The sequence below is a fragment of the Aphelocoma coerulescens genome (genome assembly GCF_041296385.1).
Source record: "Aphelocoma coerulescens isolate FSJ_1873_10779 chromosome Z unlocalized genomic scaffold, UR_Acoe_1.0 ChrZ_unloc_scaf_1, whole genome shotgun sequence".
NCBI lineage: Eukaryota > Metazoa > Chordata > Aves > Passeriformes > Corvidae > Aphelocoma > Aphelocoma coerulescens.
Window position 1 is genome coordinate 3,256,796 of NW_027184086.1, and position 20,415 is coordinate 3,277,210.

Below are 20,415 nucleotides of genomic sequence, written 5' to 3' on the forward strand. Positions count from 1 at the left end.
CCCAGCGACTGAATTGCAACAACATTTCTAAGGAATAGGCAAAAAGGAGAAGACAGGAGCTCAGAAGAGAAGGGACATCTTTCCCCATGTTTCGTGGCCCTTATTTCCCACACATTTGTCTATGTGCTGCTTCATCCAGAAAAGCCTCTTTGAAGATCTCCTCTGTACTCTCTGTGAGTTATGAGAAACACACGATCACTGGACCGGTGCCCTGCTGGAGATGAGGAAGCAGGTGGCTGAAGAGCGGATTGTCCATCGGAAAGTTTAGTCACCCCTGTAGTATGGTTATGGTTGCATTGACTTTTCCACAGTACTCTGTGGCTAAGAATGAGAAGTTACCCTTAGCTGTGTTTTGAGGATGCTGAAACTTGAAAAGAAGTGATGCCTTTTCCTGGTCTTAAAATCAGGAGTCACACACGGTTAGAAGGGGAAAAGGGATTTTACCTTGGTATTTATTTTAAGGATCCTTAGGTGTACACGTCCAGGTCATATACATCGAGATGTACCCCACCGAGTCTATCTCTGTCTTCGTCTTCTGTCTCCACACCTCTCTCTCCCCCCAACATTGGGTATAGTATTATAGGTTTTACTAATTAGCATATCTATCAAAGATTCCCCAATAAGAGGCTCAAGTGAGCCCCCTTCCCCAAGGAACTCTCCCCTGGATGGTTCTATCTTGGTTTACAGAATGTGTTCTGGAGAGGACCTTGGGGTCTGGGGCACACTGATCTCTGGCTACGAAGCTTCTAAAATGTTTTGTCTCTTAGCTTAACAAACAAGTCCAAGAATGTAGGCAAAAAAGCACTAGGAATACAGAAGTTGTAAAAAGGTATAACAGGGGTATAAAGGAAAGGGCAAAAATCTTCATGGCATCAGAAGTGTGCTTATCTTGTGTCTGGCAGCATGACTCTTCCCCAATTTTCTACCCTACTGGTAGAATTTAATGTCGGTTACAGACACCACAAGGCAAATCATGGGTATTACATTTCAGTGTTTGGGCCAAAAATTGGCTTAAAAATTTACAACAGAAAAGGTTATTAGGTTTTAGGAAAGAAAAATCCTTAAAACTGTGGTATATGATTTTAGATTAAGATTTTTTTCTAAAAATTACTCCTTGCCCCTGTAAAAATAATTTGCAGAGAACATAACTCAGGGTGCAGGCCTGATCACTTTAAGTATTATTGCTGTTCCGTGTCTTTCCTTTTTCCCTACATGGCACTGTAGCTTTTGAATCACAATTTTTACCACTTTGAAAATGCAGTTTTCGTGGTTTTCCTACTGGTGAATACTTACCAGTTCCAAGTTAAAGAGTAGTCAGTTCTGAAAGTGAAATATGCCTTATGTAAATATATTTTTTCACTAGTCTCCTGGTATTATGTGCAACAGGGCAACATCAAAACACTCTATACTGACTTATTTTTGAGAAGCTGTTAGAAATTATTAATATTTTCAGTATATCTGCAATACATTAGTGTGTGTTTCAGGTGAAACTGTCCCTTGTGCTCTTCTGCTAGCATGTAGGATCTCCTTGCAGCGTAGGAAGACACAATTTTCACTTTCTGATTGGCCCACAGCTGTGTCACTGCCTTCACCTTTCCATCTCAGATGCTCAGACAGTTTTTCCTCCAACACCTGCGATAGCAATGTCCCTTAAGGTGATGCAGACATGGTGGGCATGCAGCACCCAAGCTGTTCCTGATCTTCTGGGAACTAACTGCTGGTCCTGAACCCATCCTTTGCTGTTTACTTCTATACCGTACTTGTGGCAAAGGCTGTTCCTGCCAGTGTTGTAGGTTACTTGGTCTAACCACAGCAGCATGAAGAGTAGAAGCTGAAGAAAGAAATGTCTGTTTTTCTGACCAATTTACCTGGAGTCTGGATTTGGACTTACATTGCTGATAGAAGTGAGAAATTCCTGGCAAACGATTCCTGGGAAACAAGTAATAAGTCATTGAATTTAGCATGTATTTCTTGGGTTCCTTGGCTACAGAATGGGGAAGAGAATCTTCATCACTTTCTTCCTCCTTACAGATGTGGTTTTAACCCAGTATGGGAACACCTAGACCCCAAGTTTGACATAACTAAAAATATTTGCCTAGGAGGTAGAATCCCATCAGGCAAAGGGAATCTTACTGCAACAGCAGGTACAGAGCATCCACGCTTTTGAGTCCAGTGAATTCAAAACACAGGTTTTGAAACCAACACTTAGGGGGCCACCTTAGTCCCTGGACTTTAGAGGGTAAGAAGAGAGAACATAAAGTCTGTTATACAAAAACCAGAACCACAAAGCAAAACTTCATGGTAACTGCCCTGAAACCGCACCTCAGTTTTAGGACGAACTTGGTCTGAAATGCTTCTTCACTGAACTTCACAAGCAGCTTCTGCCTCTTTCTGTTTGCTCCCTTGGGTTTCTTTGTCTGCAAACACCATCTCAGGTTGTTCTAGTGCTGCTCCCCCCGACTAAAATCTCTCTGCACATTCTGCAGCCTCCACTGAATATCTGCATGAACTGCTTTGTGTGATGTCTGCACAAGTCTTGTTAAACCTGAAGCTGTGATGCCCTGGTTTGGGTCAGCCTGTCTCCTGGACATGCTGCTCACGTCTGCCAGGATGGTTCTCCTCCCTCAAGTGAGCTGAGCTAGTGGAAGCGCTCCAGGGACGTTTAAGAGCGCAGCTACCTCAGGTGGAAGAAATTCTCATCGTCTGTGCCCGTTCAGGCTGGCTGTGACTGTGCCGAGGGGAAATGGCATTTGTTACCTGAGTAGCTCCAGGAGGACTAAAGGTCATGGTGAAATGCTCTGGTGAGGGCTGTGGCAAAGGAACAAAACTGGGATTAAGGGGAGTTTTCAGTAATAACTGCATCTCGTTCTGGCTGCTGTCACAGGTAGTTTAGTCACTGGCTAAGGTAGCTCAGAAGTGATTTTGGAATACTGCTGTTGGACTTTACATGGTATGGACTCTTCCTCATCCAGATGTGTGGCTGTGAGCCTGTGTGTTTATCAGTGACACACAAGCTGAGAGAGGCAGACAAATTCTGCAGGGCTCCTGGGGTTCAGGTGCCCTCCGGCATCCTTCTGCTTGCTGGAAAAGCCTCTTGCCAAGCAATGGAAGAAATATCTCCCTCTTCTTGTCCAGGAGTATCAACTTGGCCACCTGTATCTTGCAGCTCATGTCAAGGGAAGTACTGGGGACCTGGACATCTCAGACTCAAAACTCACCTCATATGTTTGCTGTGTCCTTCAGTAAAGAATGTCTTCTTACCAGAGGAACTTGAAGACATTCTAGACCTAAGCCAAAAGAAAAAAAAAGAAAAGAAAAGAAAGAAATTAAAGCATCCATTGTCAGTATTTAGGATAAAGAAAATGCAGATATTTGCAAAAGGACCAAGTGAAGAAATGAAGAAACAAAGCAGGGTTTATTCTATTAAAGCTAGGAATAAAAATCTGCCTGCTTATGCATCCAACTGCTTCCCAGGTATGCACCTGCCAGGGATTTTACCTTTCTGTATACTGTAGGTCTCAGGCTAAAACCATAAACAGGCAAACCAAAACAAAACAAACTAACCAACCAAATGAAAAATCTCCACAAAAATCCCCAAGCCAAAACAAAACAAAACAAAACTAAACTAAACAAAACAAAACTAAACAAAACAAAACTAAACTAAACTGAACTAAACTAAACTAAACTAAACTAACAACAACAAAAAACCCCAAACATCAACCTCCCCCCACCAAACCAAATCCAAAGTAGGTGGAGAATCCTGTTTCCATAATGTCTCTCCTTTGACACAAGACAGTTTAGATTTCTTTTGAAATGTAAAGGAAAACATACATTCTAGGTAACAAGATTCAATTCTCACCTGAATAAATAAGAAAGAAGGACATTTTAGTGTGGGGAGAATCTGTCCCTTACTCTTAAGCAAAAAAATTGGTACCTTACTTTCCTGGAAACATCACTTCTGTTTATGGTATCACAGTCACTCCTGACTCGGCCAAATAACAGCTCCTTGTCTGCCGAGGAATACAGCCATGATTCTCAGGTATTTCGGTGTGTGGAGATAAGCAGGTGAAAAGGAGCACAAGCCATCTCCTCTGAGCTCCTGCTGTTTATGGGAACAGATACGGGCCTTGGGGATGTGAAAAACGGGGTTCACTCTTAGCAAAATTTTAAGGAAAGTTTAATAAAAGGGACAATTAGGAGACAACAGCAAAAAGGGCACTACGGCCGGGTGCTTTGGCAGAGATCCAAAGGCACACACCTCTACATCCAAAAGATCCTCTTTAAAAGTACATCTCTTATTGCATATTCACCACAATCATGCATGATTCATAAATTCTTTGGAGTTTCTGTGTATCATCCCATCAGCCTTATCTTCCTCCTTGGCTCCGTTCCGTCTCTGCTCCCTCCATAAATTCTTCTCTCTGGGTTCAGGTCTTCTTCTTTCTCTGCTAAGATACTCCAGGAATGTGAAGGCTTTCTCTGCCTATCTTTTCTAAATTGACTACATAAACAATAGACATTCTATATCATGTATTACTTGCAGAACCTAGGTAAAGTTTTTCTGTCATTAAAGAACATGAAAAAAAAGCCAACATCACAACACATTCATAATATTCCTGGGAAGGAATTGTGTGCACAGACACAGTAGGATTGCTTCTGTCTCCTGTAATTACTCCAATCAAATGATGGCCAGAGCTTTTAGGCAGAAAGCACTGTGACAATAATTTACAGTATTCCCCAAACTACCCCTGTGGTTTTGATTTTCTTACTGATTAGGTTCAGTGTCTGGCCTCAAGAAATCAGTCCAAAAAGAACAGGCGAACCTCAGCTTGCAAGTCAGAGTGCCAGTCTTTCAGCTGTCCTTTATGCAGTATGTGCAAACAGCTTTTCAACATATTTGCAAAAAAAATCTATTAGTTCTTTCTATACCTATCCAGAACCTGACTGTTGGGGTTTTAGGAGCTCTCCCTCGGTTCTTTTTTTCTCTTGAAGAATTTTCCCCATCCAGGTTGCCAGGGTGCTTAAGAAAAACAAAAGACCTGGCCACAGGGGGAGGGAGGGGTCCGTCTGGCTACTCTCTTTCACCTGGGCTTCTGGGCTGTTAGTTCCCAGCATTTGGATGGAGGGAGAGGCTGGAAGGAATTTGTCAGCACTGGAGACTTCTGCTTCTTCGGCTGCCTTCCTTCTACCGGAGAAACCCTGGGATCCCAAGCCCGCTTTCCCTGCCCCGCTGGGAGCCGGGCTGCGGCCGCCCTGCCCCCGCCGTTGCTTGGAGCCTTCGCTGCTCTGTAGCCCCGCGCGCCCTGTGTCACGATCCGCTAATGCAAGCGGGGGTCGTGATGGTTCGTTTCTCGATCTCAGAGTGTAAAAGGACACAAGAGATTTCAGTTTTAATCAAAACAGTGCACCTTTATTAAGTGCCCACAACACAGTAATGCAATAGAAGAGAGAAAGAGAGAGATAAAGAAACACAAAGTAGAGAGGAAGAAAAAGGGGGAGCAATAGCTACCAACGGATGAGACGAAGTCCTCGTGGTCTTCTGCCAATAGATCCGTCTTCTTTCCGCAGGGAGATCTCGGGCTCAGTTATTTCAGAAAGTCCCTTTATAGTCCTTTTCAGAAGCGAGGGGCAACTGGCCAAGAGGTTGGGAAATCTACAGCCGTTGTTATGGGGCCCATTGCTTTGGGAAACAGGTACAGGACAGGTGTACAGGACGGGTCGTTCCTTTCTGCTTCAGCGCAGTCCTTCCCGCCTGGGCAGCAAGAACAGCGCAGTCCATTGCGACCTGCACTAATTTTCCTCAGGAATGCGTACCAGTTCCCAGCGGGCACACCCGCAGGCAACACTTGGCAGACATCCAACCTCAGCCAGGCCAGGACTCCTGTGTTCAGTCTCTGTCCTCGGCAGTGATCGTGAGGCAGATGAGGGATCTTCGGACCGTCTCTTACACCCTGCCTGCCCGGACCTCCGGGGGGTTCTCACCGCAGCTCCGGAGCTCGATCCATCTCGTCTGCCACCCGGGATTTGTGCTCGTCCCTGCTGTTCCAGCCTGCTGTTCCCAAGGGTCCGGCCGGACACCGGGATCGGCTGCCAAGGGGTTTGTGAAGCCTTTGTCCCATCCCTTCCCGGGACCCCAGGGCGCCATTGCCACGTGCTCCCCGAGCTCGCTCCGGAGCGCCCCCTGCAGCCGCGGGGGAACCATCGCACCCGCCCCACTCACCGGGAGCCGCCAGCGCCCCTGCCAGCTGCGAGCGGAACTGCACCCGAGGGGAAAGGGCCCGGCAGCCGAGAGGGCTGGCACTGGGTTTGTGCTTCTGTCTGCTGTTACTGCCGCAGTTATTGCTGTTTGTTTGACTGGTTATACACACACAGATATACAGTAGTAAAGAACTGTTATTCCTGTTCCTCATATCTTTGCCTGAAAGCCCCTTGATTTCAAAATTATAATAATTTGGAGGGAAGGGGGTTACCATTTTTTTTTCTTCCATTTCAAGGGAGACTCCTGCCTTTCTTGGCAGACACCTGTCTTTCAAACCAAGACATTGACTCTCCCCTCTTTTTATTTTGATTGGAGATCAAAATATGATTCTTTTCTGGACATGGAAGTAAGAACCAGCTGCAAATACAGGCTACAGGTGTGAATCGATACTGCAGGAACTGAGCTGTAGCTCGGAATTAGAGGCAAGAAGTGGTGCCATGGCGAATGTGAACATTCAGTGCTGACACAGGAGCCTTCTGCAATGCCTACCGGCCCATGGTTCACATTGCTATGAACTCTCTATCTGGCGTTACAAAGAGTGTAGAAGAGCTGACCTGAAGTAAAAAAAATAGCCATAATGCTCCTTTTGTTAATATGGTGAACAGTGACTATCTAATATTACAGACCTCATAGAACTGAGTATTCAGATTTCCACTTAGTACACGCTGGCAGTTTGAAGTCAACAGGTCTGTATAAATCAAGGTATCAATACAAATTAAATTTGCTCTTTGATCTAACTAAAAACGTCTCATTGTCTGATAAGTTTAGTAGACATTTGCAAGGTCAGCAATCCACTGTTTACCTTTTCATTTTTTCTTCAGTGTCTATTCTGCAGAAAATGTTTTAGAGAGTAATCAGTTTGGGTGTAATTAAAATGCCAGTACATTTCGTGTAGCCATTTTGGTATCAGAACAAAGCCATAAGACTGCACAGCCTTTTAAAATACCTTTAAAAATAAATTTTTAAATCTACAGCCTGAAGAGGGCTCAGATTAAAACCTCTATCAAATCTCAACTCCACTTGTGAAAAACGAGGTTCACTCTCCTGTGAGACTTTAAAGAGTTTAATATAAAGACAATAAGAGACACATAAAATAAAGCAAAGGGGTAACGGCCGGGTGCCTTGGCGCTCTGCCAAGAGCACACCTGATGCTAGAGGTGAGTCCTTTGTATACCACTTTTACTGTCTGTTCTTCATTCATATTAAAACTTTTCCCGGAGCTGTTCTGCATGGCCACTCCTTGGTTCCGCCTTTTTAGAGCATGCGTAGTCTTCTGCCTTGTGGTTTTATTTCTCTTGATTCTTGGGGTTGGGCCTGCTAGCTAAGAGTCGATGGTAGGGTGGATCTCTTAATTCTCCAGACAGTCAGGGCTGATTGCAGCTTTGGGCCTCTTCGTCTCTCCGGGCAGAGCGGTGATAACGGCTCTCGGATTCTCCTGGCCGCCCGTTCTCCGGGCGGAGTAGCCTTTGGGCCCTTTTGTTCCCTGGACAAAATGTTGATTAGCAGCTCCTTGGGCCTCATCCTCTGTTCCCTTGGAGGTTATCTTACTTGCTCACACTTGCTAACATTCTTGCTAAAAAGAGAGAAAACTACATCCACGCAGCAAAAAGCATTTCTAACATTATATAATATCTACCTTTATACTTTGCGAGAAGCCAGTATAATATATGTTTATAACACAGAGGTTTATGTCCAAAAAGGAGACCGAGCAGTCCTGTAGCTTTATTCGAATAAAGGGAGAGGCCATGGGCATTTCCCGTGGGGTCTCTCAAATTGTTGGGGGATGCAGCCTCCTTTTTATGCTAAGTTCCCAGCTGCATCTCCCTCTTCCTTTTCCCTACTGGCCAAGGTACTCAGAAGGTACAGATTTCCCAAATTGCCGACGCTCTGCTCCCCTCTAATATCCACCCCCTTTTTGTTATATAAAAGAAAGAAAAAGCTTACTCATTGTTCTATTAAGTCTTTGTTCTTTTTCTGTAGGTTCAGGTATTTAACAAGGCCTTGGCTGAGCAACAGTCCATGTTGATTAGTAACATTTTCTAGAACTAAGAGTTTCTTCTGTTACTTCCTTGTCTGGAAGTTCCTGGCCCTATCTACAAGCAGATTCACACAGTCGGTAAAGACACATTTTTCTTACTCCCTTCAATTAAAATGAAAGCCCCTCCTGCAGCCAACTCTTGTCAATGTAGACTCACAAAGTAGGTCCTGCAATGGAAAGAGACTCCTTAGAGTTGGTGTGGAGAGGTGAAAGGGGAAGGTTTGTCCTTTGGTCACTCGAAGTCTTGTTGGGGAGCTGCTTGTGCTCTGGGGGACGGACACAAATGATGTGTATCCAAGCCTTGCAGGAACATTTATGAGCTTCTGACACACCACAGAGACTTAGTGGTTGTTGTGTCGGGGAAGGAATTTCCAACTGGGAACTTTGTGAAATTCCTCTTTTTTTTTTTTTTTTTCCTGCAGAACTATTGCCATAATCTTTTGCTTCCAGAGAATCTTTTCCTTCTTTTTGGGGAACTTGCCTCTGCTGCCCTCCCAAATCAGGCTATTTGCCTGGGTTCCTTCCCAAACTGAGAAACAGCCTGAGGCCTCTGCTCTCCAAGTGTGACTTAAGGAAGCACAGGGTTTGCTGTTGTGGGAGAGGAGCTTCTCTTTCCTGCCTGCTTTCCCTTTGGGACAGGCTGGGGTGTGTTCAGTTGATAAAGGGAGGTTTAAACTCTGAAGGACCTGCGTTTCAGACCACTCCATCCTCGAGCTCTTCTGCAGGGTGTCCTTGGACAAAAGGCCTCTTGGAGTGTGAGCTCCCAGGGGGCAGATTAAGGAAGGAGGTTGGTATTTCAGGATTGGCGCTGCTGAAAGCAGTTGGTTTGCAGAGGAGCCCGGAGCTGGGAGTGGGTCCTTTTCTCACCTGCGGGCAGAAAAGGAAGCTGCAAAGTGGGAATTTCACTGGCAGAGATGGCGGACAGGGGTGTTTTCCAAGAAATGGGCTGGCAGAGAGGCAGGTCTTGTGCTGAACTGGCTGTGTGTTTGTTTGGATGGTGGGGAGGGTCAGAGACACAGACACAGACACCAGCTGAAGCAACAGTGTCATTTACTCTAATGCAAAAGTGCAAGGAAACAATCGGGAAAGGACAAGCTAAGCAATGCAGCTCATCATTGTTACAAAAGGTTGCCTCTAGTGATTAAGAGAGATACATCACCACATACCCTAATCCCTTCCCCTTCATCCAGGTCCTCCCATCAGTTGGGGGGAAGCTGTCCCAGCAAAGCCCTGCAGAGCCACGGCCGGGAACGGGGACATCCTGCGGTGCCTCCACCTTTGCCGGCCACGAGGCTTCCGAGGGCGCTGTGAGAGTAGCCCGGCTTGGACAGTGCTGCAGGAGCATCTGACAGAACTTCTAGGGCGGGGACATCTGATTGCATTCTCCTCTTGGTTTTCTCCCCAAGCCCAGCCAGGGCTCAAGGAGGAACCGAGGCCAGATGTGGCCTTGTCCGGTTTCTTAATTCTGAAAGGTAAAGACACGTTCCACCAATGAAGGGCTGCACAGATCCCATTGATGGTAATGCCTGGTTAAGGAGCAGACCCGTAGAACATTTGGTAGGAAGGGCCATCTAGAGGGCAACTTTGGCTCAGGGCCTGTTGTTGAGGCCTCAGTCCTCCAGTGTTTTGTGGTGCAAATGAATGCCCTGGAGGGCTGGAAAGGAACAAGTCCCTCTTTAGCACTTGCAGACAGGGAACGGGATTAGCCCTGCCAGGCCGGGCTGGGGCCAAGAGCAGAAGGCCGGCACGCTGCGTTTGCCCACGGGCAGCCGTGCAGAGCAAGGAGGCCGCTCCTGCCCAGGGGCTGAGGTGCCCGAAGCTGCCTCCCTGCTGCGCAGCTCTGCGGGGCCCGTGGTGCGCAGCGTCCTGGGCAGCCAGGGCAGCCCAGCTGCCTTGGAGCACGAGGAGCGTCCCAGAGAAGCTGCGGCCCTTTGCTTTGGAGCTGTTTCTCCCAGTCTTGTCATTCATCCAGAGCATCTGACGTGTTTTCCTTTCTTCTCGCAAATCCTAGACAGCTTTTTGAGAGAAGTGACTGACGCAGCTTCTGCTGCTGCTGGTGCAGCTTTAGTCTGCAGGTCAGGGCAGGTGATATTAACCAAGGATGGAGTCCAAAGGTAACGTTCCAGTTTCACCAAGTCAATAAAACCATTTACAATGGGGGTACTGATGCTGAGCAGCTTTCCTAGTTTTTGGAAAGTTGCAACCTTAAAAAACCCCACAGGTTTTCCTACCTGAGGATACCAGTGGAAGTAAGATGCCAATTCTTTGCTCTCTTTTCTGTATCTTTGGTGCTTTTAAGAGTTCCTCAGTCCCCAGCAGGAAAGAAAGCACGTGTGATAATGTAGGTGATTTGAGAGCTCTGTGTTGTGCCTTGCCACATCAGCGTTCCTGACAAGCTGGACACCCCACTCGTAGGTCTGTCGAGTTGAATTCACCCTAATTGTGTGCAAACAGCAGCCCAGAGATGCCGAGAAGAGCAAGGACGGTGGGTGGGTGTGCACGGACACACCCGTGGGCTGATGGCTGTATGGGCAGAAGGCTTTGGACAGCAGTACATCTTCACTCTCCCAAGTTGGAAGAATATTTCAAACCTACATGAAATGAAAATATTTCTCAAAATTTATCAAAATGTATCAAATAGTACATATTAATTTATCATACATTCAATTTATCCTATATAGTATGACATACGCTATATTTTAATAGATATGATAAATAGAATATGTAGAATATATACTTGATCTTTTCCTAAGCCATTGCCTGTGGGGCTTATAGACCATCTCCTAGCAGTGCTACATTTTTGCCTTCTGGTCCTACTTATTATAGCATCAGTTCCCCTGCGAGTTCCTTCAGGGAACTTCACTCAAAGGGCTTCCATCACTTTAGCACTTGTGAGAACTTGTTGCTTCCCAGTTCTCCAGCATCCTTCTGGATTTTGGAGCATTTCAGCACTTGGGTCAATGGCCCTTCCCTCATCCCTGCCCTGCAGCAGTTACAGTCACTGTTCCCTCGCCCTGGCTCCAGACCCTTTGCCAAAGTGCTGCCAAAGGCAGCGCAGCTGGCTCAGGATCCCTGGTTGCTGCTGCTCTCCAGGATGACCTTCAGAGGGACACTTGGAGCGCTCCCTAAAGAGCTCCCGGTGGGACGGGGGTGGATTTCTCCTCCCCGGGTGGCTCCTGGCTGCAGTTCTACGCTCAGGGGAGTCCCGTTTGCTCAGCAGGCCTCTGCAGCGAGTCTGTAGCCAACGTGTGGCTCTGCTGCCAGCCCAAATGTGCCGTTCCCTTGCCCAGCCTGGCTGCAGCTGGGGGATCTGCTGGGCACGGCTGGGGATTTTCATGGCCAAAATCCTCCAGCGTCTTCACGTCTACATCTGCCCATTGCTTTGGAGAGCACAAATCACAGAACACTCCTCTCAGCTGACAAATGTCATTTATTGCCGGTTGCTGCAGCCACACCGCTGATCTACAAACACATGAGAATCAATTTCAGTTGAAAAATGTAATTTATTACAAATTGCTACATCCCTGCTGACAATAGATAACTGTACAGATCTCAGTTAAGGTACAAAACAGTCATTTATTTGATTATTACAACAATGCTACGTCAAAATATACAGACATCAACTTCCAGAAACAAAAACTAATTTATTGCCAACCTCTACAACAACTCACTATAAACAAAGATCAACTGAAGTTTAACAACTTAATTTATTCCATGTTACTATAACTGTACAGCCTATATAGAAACACAAAAATATCAACATCTCTCTCTAAATAGCCCTATAGCAAGAACTGAATAAATAGAATTACACAACTGTACAACTCCATCTATATTTAAATAGAACTAAATACATATCTAGAACCACCACAATACACAGATGTAAATATAAATACTCATATTACCTACAATACATATATAAATAGATAGATAAAACAACTGCATCTATACAAATATACAGCTAAACATCTCAACACGTGTAAATATAATTACAGAAATAGATCAATATGCATACAAAAATATAAAACCAGACATATATACCGATACAAATACCAAGGTACCTATTTAAAGAGCCAAATACCTACAAGGACATCACTAGAAATAGATACCTAGACAACTGTATAGACAGGAAATAGAACTTGACAGAGACATAACAACATCCGTATATACTTAGATACATATATACACATGTATGAAACGAGAAACATGTATGTATATATCTACACATCCATATATATATACTACATCCATTCATGTAACAACATACACATAGAAATATACCTATGCAAATAGCACATACATAAATATCAATATAATTATCATGCTCTACGTGCAAGTCCATTCATCTGTAAGCAGAACTACAAGCAGAGGGATTCCAGCTGCCCCATCTTCAAAGCCTCTCCCTCTGTCGCTTCCTCCTGTGCAGAGCAGCTCTCCTGGACGGGGTACAGCAGATGGGACATCTGGGAAGCAAAGGGAACACTGAGTCAGAATTGGGACGTTTCCCTTGGCAGCACCTGCACTTCCATCAGGGAAATCTCAGAGCCTCCCCAGGAGGGTTAGAAAGAAAAACCAGGCCCAGCGGGCCAGGCTGTGGCGAGCGCAGCCCCGGCGGGACCGTCCCGCAGCCCCCGGCAGCGCGGCACAGCCGGCACCACTCCCGGGCCCTGCCGGCACAGCTGCCTTGCCCAAGGACAGCCCCTGTGCCGCCCGGGCCAGCCGCGCTGAGCGGCCCCAGCACGGGCAGGGCCCGCTCCTGCCCAGCCGGCCAGTGCCCGCGGCCAAAGCCCACGCCAGCCTCACGCCCACCCTGCCTCAGCGGCCCTGGGGCCTCACCCAGGCTCTCGGGCGGCAGCAGCAGGTCCCCGTTCGCTGCTCTTGCTGGCGGCCTTCAGCTTCTCCCTGCTGGCTCCCGTCACTCTCCGGCTCTTCTCAACGACTTCAGGGCAGCTGTGGCAAAAGTGGAGGCTCTGGAATTGGTTCCACAGCCTGGCAGAGCCACAGGCCCAGACCCCTCTGTGCTCCCTGCTGGCCCCCTCCATCCCCCTCAGCCCTGCCATGCCCTCAGCAAACCCCCAGTCCCCTCCCAGTTCCTTCAGCCCCTCACAGTCCTCTCCAGCCTCTCAGTCCCTTCTGACCCATCCCATCCCCTTAGACCTGGCACCCCCCTCAGCCTGTGCCACTTCCCTTTCACCTCAGTGCCACCACTGCCCTCTGCTCCCCCACACCCCTCAGCCCCACCAGCACCTCAACGTCACCGTCCCTTCAGTGTCACCTCTCCCCAGCCCCTCTGGCTCACCGCCCTCCAGCAGCTCCTCAGGGCACAGTGCCTGCGGCCGCCGGCAGCTCCCACCGCTCCAGGGACACCGGGGCTGCAGCTGCTGCTCCGCCCGGCCCGGCCGCCAGCTCGGACCCAGCACCGGAAGAGGGGACAGAGGGGGAAAGACGAGATGAAAAAGGCAGCCGAGGCAGGAAAAAGCTTAAAATGCAAGTCTAGGCCTATATAAACATCAATCTATGGATCTAAACATCCATTTACCTCTAGCTAAGTAACTGTGCACATTTATAAATAAAACTCTATATATGTATGTATATTGCTCTACACGTATATAAATGTAGATATGCACATCTAAAAATGTAAATACATCGACATAAATATAATTTTATCATCTATATAACTACAGATACAAATTTAACTATGCAGATCTATAAATATATGCACATATATGCACAGCTCTGGAAATCTAAAAATGTAACCACGTTATATATTAATCTAACTATGGAAATCTATAAAGCTATCTATAAACAGAGGGATTGCACCTGTCAGATGGTCACAGGCTCTCCCTCGGTCTCTTCTCCCCACGCAAGGCAGCCCTCCTGGAGAGGTAGATCAGATGGATATCTGGGAAGCAAAGGAACACTGAGTCAATATTGGCCTCCATGCATCTTTCCCTTTGGAAGTAATTGATTGTCCTTCTATCAAAGACTGCAAAAGATGGCCCAAAAGGCAGACTCTCACTTGGGAATTTCAGGCCTGCTCTTTAAAGAGCAGGGAGCATTCCAAGTTTTCAAAACCTCCAAAGGTTTGAAGTATCCCAGTAAAGCCTCAGCACCCGCAGTGCAAATGGCACCCACGAGAGCTTGAAGCACAGACAGTCCCAGCTCCCACACAGAAGCCCAGCCTTGCTCTTTCTCTGTGCTGACAGAGACACCTCAGTCCTCACTGAAATGGCTGAAGCTGACGGGTGCTGTGAGCTGAGTTACGAACCAGCGCCGTTCCCTGCCATCTACAAACTGCCCTCTGCAGTGAGCAACAGCTCCTCCAACACAACCATCAGCTCTGGCAGGAAGAGCTGGGAGGGAAAGAGCTCCCCACGAGGCCTGCAGGCAGCACCAGCTTTGCTCAAGCATGCAGATCCAAGGTGCTCCCTCTCTCCTATTACTTCTCGCTAATCTGGGGTAATTTAAGTTTTTCCTTTCCAAATCATAAATCCTTGTGATTTATTATTTGTTTGGCCTCTGCTGCTTGTATTTTTAATGTGTCTCACTAGAGCTATCAGCAGACTGGTACTACATTGATTTAATGCTCTGAGATAAAAAGCTCAGACTTCTACACTGACTTCTTGCTGGGGCTTTGCTCTCTTGATTCAAGAGTCCCTCAGTGTTGCCTCCAGAGCACTGTCACCCTGCAGCAAACTCATCCATGGACTTCAGGACAGAATTGGGACAGCCAGGTTGGTGACACAACTCCCACAGGCTGGGTTTATTCACTGCTCTCTGGCCACAGCACAGCACTCGGTGTCAGTGCCTCTGGAGAAGCGTGGAGGGCAGGGCTCGGGGAGGCTGTGCCAGGGCAGGATTTGACCTAAAGGCACCAGGAAGCACCAACCCTGCAGACAAGAACTCAACTCTTGTCATCTCCCTTCCTGCCAGAGGCAGGCTCAGAGCAGCCACCTCAGAGCTCTCTAAAGCAGTGTGGGCTCTCTCCTTACCAGGCTCCTCGGGTTCCAGGGAACTGTTCCTGCAGCTCTCGGTGCCAGTCAAAGCTCCCTCTGCTGCAGCCTTCCTCACAGCCTCCCCTCCTGAATTGTCCTGAAAAGAAAACCAGAAAGAAAGAAACCCAAAGATCACTCACTATTTTCTGCAGGGACACCAGAGCTCAGAGCCTGCAACATTTCCTTCTCTTAAGGAAGAAAATGCTTTTGAAAACGGCTGTGTGTGAGATTACCGAAGACAAAAGGCCTTCAACAGTCCAGAAGATTGACTTCTCAAACACAGTCCAAAAGCTGTCCCAGCTGACAACGTTGAACGTGGGGAGTGACAATGAACACATGGAGTGGGCACTGAGGAAGGAGTCCTGCCAGCTCCTGGCACAGGGGTGTGCTCCTCCCTCCAAAGCCCTGAGCAGAACAGGCTCATCCAGGCAGCAGCTTTACAGGGACTGCATGGGAGCACACATCTCTTCCCACAGAGATGCCCAAGAGGAAGGTGCTTGAGCTCTGGAACACGGAGAGCAAGACTGGCAAGCTTGCCCAGCTGAGGATTTCCCAGACAGAAGCAGGACAGGAGGCACCAGGTTACTGAGAGGAGCAGAAAGCTGCAGCTCCAGCCCATCCCCAAGCACGGCTCTGGCAGCGCCTGCACGCTCGGCACGGCTCACACAGCAGCAGCAGCAGCAGCTGCAGCCCAGCCCTTGCTTTGCCTTGGCCTTCCCACCCAAAACAGGCAGAGCCCACTGCTGCTGCTGCTGTCAGGGAGGCACCTCTCGCATGCCCCTCCCTGCACGGGACCCTTTGCCTTCAGTGGCAATTCTCCCCACACTCTTCTCTTCTGTCCCATCACACAAAGCCTCTTAGAACCTTCAAAGCTTCCACTTCCTCACCACAAATGCCCCCGCACCAGGAATTCTTCCCAGCAAAAGGAGCACTCAAACTTGGCCAACACCTCTCCTCCTCACTAAGGGCTATCCCCCTTCTCATTCCCTCTTCTTTTGGAGATCGTGCTTTGCCAAGCAAATCCTCCCCTGTCCATTCACAGCTGAGCTCAAGAAGCCTTTCCTTCTCAGCCATGCAACAACATTCACAGCTCTCAGTCCAGTCCCTTTCATCCCTGTCCAATGGAGTTACCTGAGCCAAGGGAGACCTCTCAGGCAGGGAGGACGAAAGCATCTCCTCCAGCGTCTCAAGCACAAGGTCCACATCCAGCGGTGGCAATTCCTCTTCCCCAGGACTATTCCAAGCCCAGCTGGAGGCTGTCCATGCTGCCCAGCCAGCACTGCCAGCTGGAGCACTGGGGGCTGGATGGCCTGGTGTGGCTGCAGGAATCCAAACACATTAGTCAGGCTCCAGAATGTGGCTTTGGGATGCAGAGCTCTACTGCTGCCTTGCAGCAAACATCACAGGAAGCACACAGCAAACTCAATTCCAGAACTCACGCTCCTGAGCACCGGCACTTGTACTGGAAGGGCCTGGAGGCAGCTCTGAAACCGCAGGTGAGGCAGCAGCGAGGTTCTGGCGCGAGGGAGCTGTGGAGCAGAGAGGGAAGAAGAAAGGAAGCAAAGGGAAGGCTGGGTCATTACTGGTCTTTGGGTGTGTTTCCCTTGGCAGCAACTGTACTTCTATCAGGAAAGGCAAAAGCTCCCATCCTCCCAAGCAGGGTGACAAAGGAAAACATCCCCACGTGTTCTGGGCCTTTGCAACAACCAATTCTAGTTAGCTCTCCCCTATTCATTCAACCACTGAAAAAACTGTGCCGCTGCAATCCCCTGGCAGGAGGCAACTGCCACAAACCCAACTGCCAGGTCCTTTCCCCTCTGCTCCAAAGGGACACAAAACTTTAAAATCACAAAGTATAACCACAAATCCTATCTCCCCAGCAGCTTTTGGATTGGGCTGCTTAAGTTTCTCATCATGCTGGACCACAGCAAGTGGATGCACCCAGGAAGAGCTGAAATCTTCAGAAACACACACCGAAATTAAACTGTGACTTTATTCTAATAACAACCTTGTGCGTGAGGCCGTATTCTGCAGCTGCAACTGTTCTGGGGCACACAGAGCTCACTGAAATTTAACAGCATTCTTTGCAGGAGAGGCAATCTGTAAGCTCTGCAATATCCTATCACCATCCTAGTTTGGCTTCAATCAATGAAAGAGGGGAGTTCACCCAACACTGACCACTTGTCAGGCAATGCTTTTCGCCTCGCCCTTGCACCTCAGCACAGAGGCTGTCTGGAAAATGCCCAGGAGAGGCTCCATATGCGGAGGAAGGACAGGAAAAGCAGACAGAGCATTCTTTTGCATTCAAGGTCCCTCTTGCTAGGCGACTTGACACTTTCTACCTGCTTCTCACCTGAGATCTACCCATGGCAGAGCACTGCGGGAAAATACTTCAAACGGTCGCTTTCCAGGACCTGTCTGAAAAGCAAGGGTAGAAACTCTTTCCCTACCTGATGGGCTGCGGGCTGGAGTGTGCTGCTCTGAGGACGTGCAGCTGCTGCTCTCGCAAAGGGCCCTGGAAGTGGCTTGATGGTCGATGCAAACCAGGCGAACCATGAGCTCAGGGCGGCGTTTCAGGTCCACGCGAACCAGCGGAACGGTGAGCTTACGCAGATGAAATTTGCGAATGAGGGCGATTGATGGTTCCTCTGATGAAGCCCCTGGAAGTCTGGAGGTTGCAGACACTTTCTTGGGAGGTGCTGGGGAAGCCCCTGACTCCTGAGCACCTGCACTTCGCCTGGAAGGGCCTGGAGGCAGCTCTGAACCCTCAGGTGAGGCAGCAGCGAGGTTCTGGCGCGAGGGAGCTGCGGAGCAGTGAGGGAAGAAGAAAGGAAGCAAAGGGAAGCCTGCGTCACTATTGGTCCTCAGGTATGTTTTCCTTGGCAGCAACTGTACTTCTATCAGGGAAGACAAAAGCTCCTATCGTCCCAAGCAGGGTGACAAAGAAAAAAATCCCCACATGTTCTGGGCCTTTGCGAACACCAATTCCTTGTCAATTTAGCGCTCCCCTGCTCGTTCAACCGTCTGGGAAAACTGTCCCGCTGCAATTCCCTGGCAGGAGGCAACAGCCACAAAGCCAACTGCCAGGTCTTTCCCCTCTGCTCCAAAGGGACAGGAGGCTCCCTCCAGCTGGCCCTGACCGCGACCGAGCCCTCGGCACTCACACGCACTTACGGAGAGCTCCCCAGGCATCCCAGGGCCGGGCAAGGAGCAGCGCCAGCCACGGCGCAGGGCTGCGCCAGCTGCAGGCCCAGCGGGCCAGGGTGTTTGCTGTGAGCGCAGCCCCGGCGGGACCGTCCCGCAGCCCCGGCAGCGCGGCACAGCCGGCACCGCTCCCGGGCCCTGCCGGCACAGCTGCCTTGCCCAAGGACAGCCCCTGTGCCGCCCGGGCCGGCCGCGCTGAGCGGCCCCAGCACGGGCAGGGCCCGCGGCCAAAGCCCACGCCAGCCTCCGTGCCCGCAGCTCCCACCCCGTCTCACCGGCCCTGCGGGGCTCCTGGAAGCGGCTGCGCGGGCGCCTGCGCTCCTCCCGCCCGGCCGCAGGTCGCTGCCTCTTGGCTCTGGTGCAGCGCCTGATGCAGAGGAGGAGGTGGGGGCGGTCGCGGCGAAACCAGGGGTTGCGGTAGTGGAGGCACGCCCCGGCATCGCCCGGCACAGCCGCGCCAACGCGGCCCGCCGCCTCATGGAAGCCGTAGCGGCTCAGCTGGCAAAGGAAGCTGCGGAACCGCGTGGCTTTGAAGGCGTCCGGGGACATGGCCGCCCCCTCTCGGCCCGCCCCGTGGGGGCCGGCCGGGCTGAGCAGCTCCTGCTCAAAGAGGGCGCGGTCGATGAGCAGCCCCTGGCCCTGGCTGTCCCAGCGCACGGAGCGGACGCGGGGGCTGTTCGCCAGGCGCCACAGCTTGGCGGGGAAGGTGCGGGCGTCGAGCCCGGCGGGCAGCGGCAGCTCGGCCATCGCGCCTGTCGCCCACTGGCGCCGCAACGGCCGCAGCGCAACGGCCGCGGCTGCACCGGCGGCGCGCGGCCTGAGGGGGGCGCTGCGCTCGGCCCCGCGCGGGAACGAGCGGCACAAAGCCGGGGCTGCGGGCACAGCGCGGGCGGGGCGGCTCCCGGGGCGCTGCCCGGGCGCGGCACGGACCGGAGCGGGGCAAACCCTTTCTTTCTCTGCGTGGCATCGGCCTTCTGGCCTTGGTGTGCAGCACAACCCCAAACCACCGAGGCATGCGCAGAGAGGAACTTTCGGAGAGGGGGTCCAAACGGAGGAGTCCCGTGGGAAACTCGGGTTCCTCTTTGTCCAGGGAAAGCAAAACCGCTCTGTGTTCAGCATAGCTGAAGGGAGGAAAAAGGTCTTCGACTGAGTAGCTTCACTGTTTAGGTTGGGGTTGCAAACAGAGTTCTCCACTTCAAAGCACACGGGTCAAATGGGACAAGGGGAAATGATGACCAGGAGAGACTTGAGGACATTCTTTTTGCCTCTTTTCCAGCCAGCTGGCTGGTTCTTTCTCACTGTCTCTGCCTGTCTTCAGCAGATTTGGCACATTTCTCATTCTTTGGAATCAGAAGCGGCAACAGGAAGGGGCAGCAATTTTGTCAGCGTTGCCATCAAAGTTAAAATCCTGCCCCGTGGAAGGATGTTGCTTTCCCCAAGGGCTTAATGGCCTACAGTTGCAGTGAACTCACGCTGGTGTCTTCAGCAAGATGTTTTGCCTTTTTCTTTCCTCAGGAATCACCTCTTCTCTTCTTTATTTTCCCCATTTGGGGGTGAGTTCCAGTGCAAAATCCCTCCTGTAGCCAAGTCTTTTCAATGGAGACTGAAAAGGGAGATCTTGCAAAGATCTGTGCTTAGTGTCACTTGTTCTTTTTATTTTAAATTCTCTCTTGACTCTTGAACTGGAAACACTTTTCAGTCATAGCTGGGGAAAAACAGACTTATTTTCCCCCTCTTTTTAAATTTATGCCTTTTTTTTTTTAATGTCTTTGCATCGTTTAACCCTGAGGGCTCATGTGAGTATGTTTGGTGCTATGGCATAAGCTCATCCCACACACAGAGCAGATGCTCTCCTTACATCCAGCTTTGTCCTGAGTTCCAGCTAACACTGCCTTCTCTTGCCCTCCTTCCAGGTCCCTTTG

The 20,415-nt window shown here is 49.6% G+C and overlaps 1 protein-coding gene across 1 annotated transcript; it reads right to left on the reverse strand.

Moving 5' to 3' along the window:
* Positions 1 to 11,794: 11,794 nt before the first annotated feature.
* On the reverse strand, positions 11,795 to 19,240 carry LOC138103942 (SH3 and multiple ankyrin repeat domains protein 1-like). The gene is made up of 8 exons (XM_069002605.1): positions 18,769 to 19,240; positions 17,740 to 18,093; positions 16,729 to 16,818; positions 16,421 to 16,608; positions 15,287 to 15,386; positions 13,594 to 14,196; positions 13,131 to 13,244; positions 11,795 to 12,757 (listed from the first exon to the last, which is right to left on the reverse strand). Exons 1-6 carry the CDS (start codon positions 19,238 to 19,240, stop codon positions 14,126 to 14,128), a joined length of 1,275 nt encoding a protein of 424 aa, XP_068858706.1. The 3' UTR covers positions 11,795 to 12,757; positions 13,131 to 13,244; positions 13,594 to 14,125.
* Positions 19,241 to 20,415: the final 1,175 nt, after the last annotated feature.